The sequence below is a fragment of the Anarhichas minor genome, unplaced genomic scaffold, assembly GCF_050575085.1.
Source record: "Anarhichas minor isolate MPS153535 unplaced genomic scaffold, ASM5057508v1 ptg000007l, whole genome shotgun sequence".
Taxonomy (NCBI): Eukaryota; Metazoa; Chordata; class Actinopteri; order Perciformes; family Anarhichadidae; genus Anarhichas; species Anarhichas minor.
In genome coordinates, this window is record NW_027466453.1 from 13777656 (window position 1) to 13781224 (window position 3569).

At 46.7% G+C, this 3569-nt stretch overlaps 1 protein-coding gene across 2 annotated transcripts in view; it reads left to right on the plus strand.

Moving 5' to 3' along the window:
• Positions 1 to 3060, plus strand: part of LOC142944824 (heat shock protein 75 kDa, mitochondrial-like) — a 38750-nt gene extending 35690 nt beyond the window's left edge. For both annotated transcript variants that reach the window (XM_076085970.1, XM_076085969.1), the window contains 10 exons: positions 187 to 342; positions 498 to 618; positions 707 to 776; positions 914 to 1061; positions 1144 to 1329; positions 1434 to 1572; positions 1678 to 1763; positions 2196 to 2341; positions 2437 to 2509; positions 2827 to 3060. In XM_076085970.1, the coding sequence (XP_075942085.1) occupies positions 187 to 342; positions 498 to 618; positions 707 to 776; positions 914 to 1061; positions 1144 to 1329; positions 1434 to 1572; positions 1678 to 1763; positions 2196 to 2341; positions 2437 to 2509; positions 2827 to 2928 (1227 nt within the window). In that variant the 3' untranslated portion in view covers positions 2929 to 3060. The remainder of the gene's footprint in view (positions 1 to 186; positions 343 to 497; positions 619 to 706; positions 777 to 913; positions 1062 to 1143; positions 1330 to 1433; positions 1573 to 1677; positions 1764 to 2195; positions 2342 to 2436; positions 2510 to 2826) is intronic.
• Positions 3061 to 3569: the final 509 nt, after the last annotated feature.

The window sequence follows — 3569 nt, forward strand, 5'->3', positions numbered from 1 at the left end:
TGCACACATTGGCACCATTCTAAGTGCAATATTTTCTACCAGGGTGGCTGCTGTAATTGATGATACTTCACTTTCGCTGACATGTTAATATTGTGCATCACTGCTACAACACATGCTTTGACATTTATGTCCGTGGGATCTTTTCTTTCTAAATGAATTGCTGTGTGGCCTCTTGTCTCCCATCAGGCCTTGTGGATGATGGAGCCGAAGGAGATTAGCGACTGGCAGCACGAGGAGTTCTACCGCTACGTCGCTCAGGCCTACGACAAGCCCCGCTACACGCTGCACTACCGCGCCGACGCCCCGCTCAACATCCGCAGCATCTTCTACGTCCCGGACTCGGTGAGTTTATTTTGACGAGCAAAACTCTCACCAGCCTCTTTCCATACTCGACCTGTATTAAAGATCATGTTGCGCGTCTTTGTCCCCTAACAGAACATGTTTTCCGGTGGTAGTGAGTACCTACGTTTACTAAGAATAACTTATTTTGTCAACAGAAGCCGAGCATGTTTGACGTGAGCAGGGAGATGGGCTCCAGCGTGGCTCTGTTCAGCAGGAAGATCCTGATCCAGACCAAAGCCACGGACATCTTGCCCAAGTGGCTTCGCTTCCTCCGAGGTCTGGACCCCACCCTAAGAAGCTCCACGAGTGTTTTTCATGTTTCAGTGCTGAGCTAAACATTGTGTGTGTGTGTGTGTGTGTGTAGGTGTGGTGGACAGTGAGGACATCCCGTTGAATCTGAGCAGAGAGCTGCTGCAGGAGAGCGCCCTCATCAGGTACAACACACTTCTGTCTTCACCGTATTTTCTGATGCTTTTCCATAACATCTACATTTTCAGGAATATTTAAATGTGAATTCAAAATGCATTTCTCAGTTCTTTTAACTGTCGTTTTTACTTCCCTGTGGCTTCAGGAAGCTCCGTGACGTTTTGCAGCAGAGGGTGATCCGCTTCCTGCTGGACCAGAGCAAGAAGGAGCCGGAGAAGTACAACAAGTTCTTCGAGGACTACGGCCTCTTCATGAGGGAGGGCATCGTCACCACGCAGGAACAAGACGTCAAGGTGACTTGGAGAATGCAACCGGCTGATTACAGATGTGATTGTGGTATCTTGACTGTGGACCCTCCTTCCTGTCTCTGTGCAGGAGGACATTGCTAAGCTGTTGAGGTTTGAGTCTTCAGCCCTGCCGGCGGGTCAGCACACCAATCTGATGGAGTACTCCTCCCGCATGAAGGCGGGCACGCGCAACATCTACTACCTGTGCGCGCCCAACCGCCATCTTGCACAGCACTCTCCCTACTATGAGGCCATGAAACAGAAAGACATGGAGGTAGTGATCAAAACTTCGATACGATAAGGAATCCATCGGCACTTTCGATATGAGAAAGAAGTCCAGAAAACATATGTTTTATCACGTCTCTCGTGTCCGTCCAGGTGCTGTTCTGCTACGAGCAGTTCGACGAGCTCACCCTGCTCCACCTCCGCGATTTTGACCAGAAGAAGGTGATCTCGGTGGAGACGGACATCGTGGTGGATCACTACAAAGAGGAGAAGTTTGAAGACAGCAAGCCCGGTGAGCTCCGCTCTCACACCTCCAGTGTAGCACGACACCCGTCACCGTCACGTCACGTCACGGCTGTAGTCTTGACTGCGGTTTATCGCCTTTTCTCTCCCGCAGCCTCCGAGCGTCTGACGCAGGAGCAAGCAGACGACCTGCTGTCCTGGATGAAGAACGCTTTGGGCCCCCGAGTCACCAACATAAAGGTAAAGATAAGACTAATGCTGAGTCACCAACATAAAGGTAAAGATAAGACTAATGCTGAGTCACCAACATAAAGGTAAAGATAAGACTAATACTGAGTCACCAACATAAAGGTAAAGATAAGACTAATACTGAGTCACCAACATAAAGGTAAAGATAAGACTACTAATGCTGAGTCACCAACATAAAGGTAAAGATAAGACTAATACTGAGTCACCAACATAAAGGTAAAGATAAGACTAATGCTGAGTCACCAACATAAAGGTAAAGATAAGACTAATGCCGAGTCACCAACATAAAGGTAAAGATAAGACTAATGCCGAGTCACCAACATAAAGGTAAAGATAAGACTAATGCTGAGTTAAAGCCTTAAATGTGTTGAAATCGTCTGTCGTGAATTCAAACTAGTTTTTTTCCCCTCATCTGCCCCGTAGCTGACTCCTCGGCTAGACACCCACCCAGCTATGATCACAGTGCTGGAAATGGGAGCTGCGCGACACTTCCTCCGCACCCAGCAGCTGGCTCGCACCCCCGAGGAGAGAGCTCAGATACTGCAGCCCACACTGGAGATCAATGCAGGGTGAGAGAGTGTGTGTATGTTACTAGATGGAATAAAATAAAAACCAGTTGACATTACTGTGTCCAGCTCTCACATTCTTGTGCTTTTTCTAACAGACATGATCTGATCAAGAAGTTGCAGGCACTGAAGGACACAAACTCTGAACTGGCCGGTCTGTTACTGGAACAGGTACTGTGGGTTGTTAGAGCTGCGTGTGGAAAACATGTTCATCTTTGTTTTCTGATCTGCCTGATGTCTTTAAGTTCAGGATAATGTACGACACATTCATACCGTTTCTCCTCTGACACTTAGTGGTAATGACTTCACACTTTAAAGCTGCTCACGGGAGGCTTTTAATTTGAAACGTGCAGGAAGTCTTCAGTTATTGACAACAGCTTAAGAGCACTCGAGGAGTAGAAGTGAATGTTCACTTTCAGGAGAAACCATTCTGGGGAAAAACACAAGACTTGTAATCAACTTTTTGTCTCTTTGTCTGTATTTTGCAGATCTATGATAACGCCATGATCACAGCAGGCCTGAACGATGACCCCCGACCGATGATTTCCCGCCTTAATGACCTGCTGACTAAAGCTCTGGAGAAGCACTGAGAGCTGCGCACCAACGTGAGCGGTTACAGACGGACTCTGTTTTGATGACGGTGGCTTGTGAAGCATTTACAGGCGGAGAAAGCTGGAGAACTGCAGGCCTTGTTCATCTGGAGCCATAAAATACCGTCCAAACCCCCCCCCCCCGGGAGTATTTCACTATGAGAGCACGTAAATGCTTCAAAAGCACAGCTGGCGTGAGGATGAACTGCTGGAAGCGTCTCCGTAAAACACTTGTATGTGTTTAGCACTATTTCATCAAGCTCCATGTCGTCCACATGGATGAACACCAGCCACAAACAATGAGGGAAAGCAGGCATTAAAAAACAAAACAGGCCAAGAGTGTGGAAGTAAATCTGATTTCTAGAGTCACATTTCAGAATTCTCTTGATATATTCTGTAACGGCTTTATAGTGAAGTGTGGATTAGAGCTTTGAAACGATAAGATGTCCTCACTGCTAATTAGAGCCGTTAAACTGTTATAAACCCTCCAATATCCATGTTTTTCACATTATTTAATATTTTGTTGACTTGCGGTTCCAGAAGCTGAAGACCTGAAGGTATATTTCATGTAACTGTGTCAAATAAAAAACTGTTTAATGTGTATGAGCTGCAAATGTGACTCAGTGGTGATTCTCATCAGG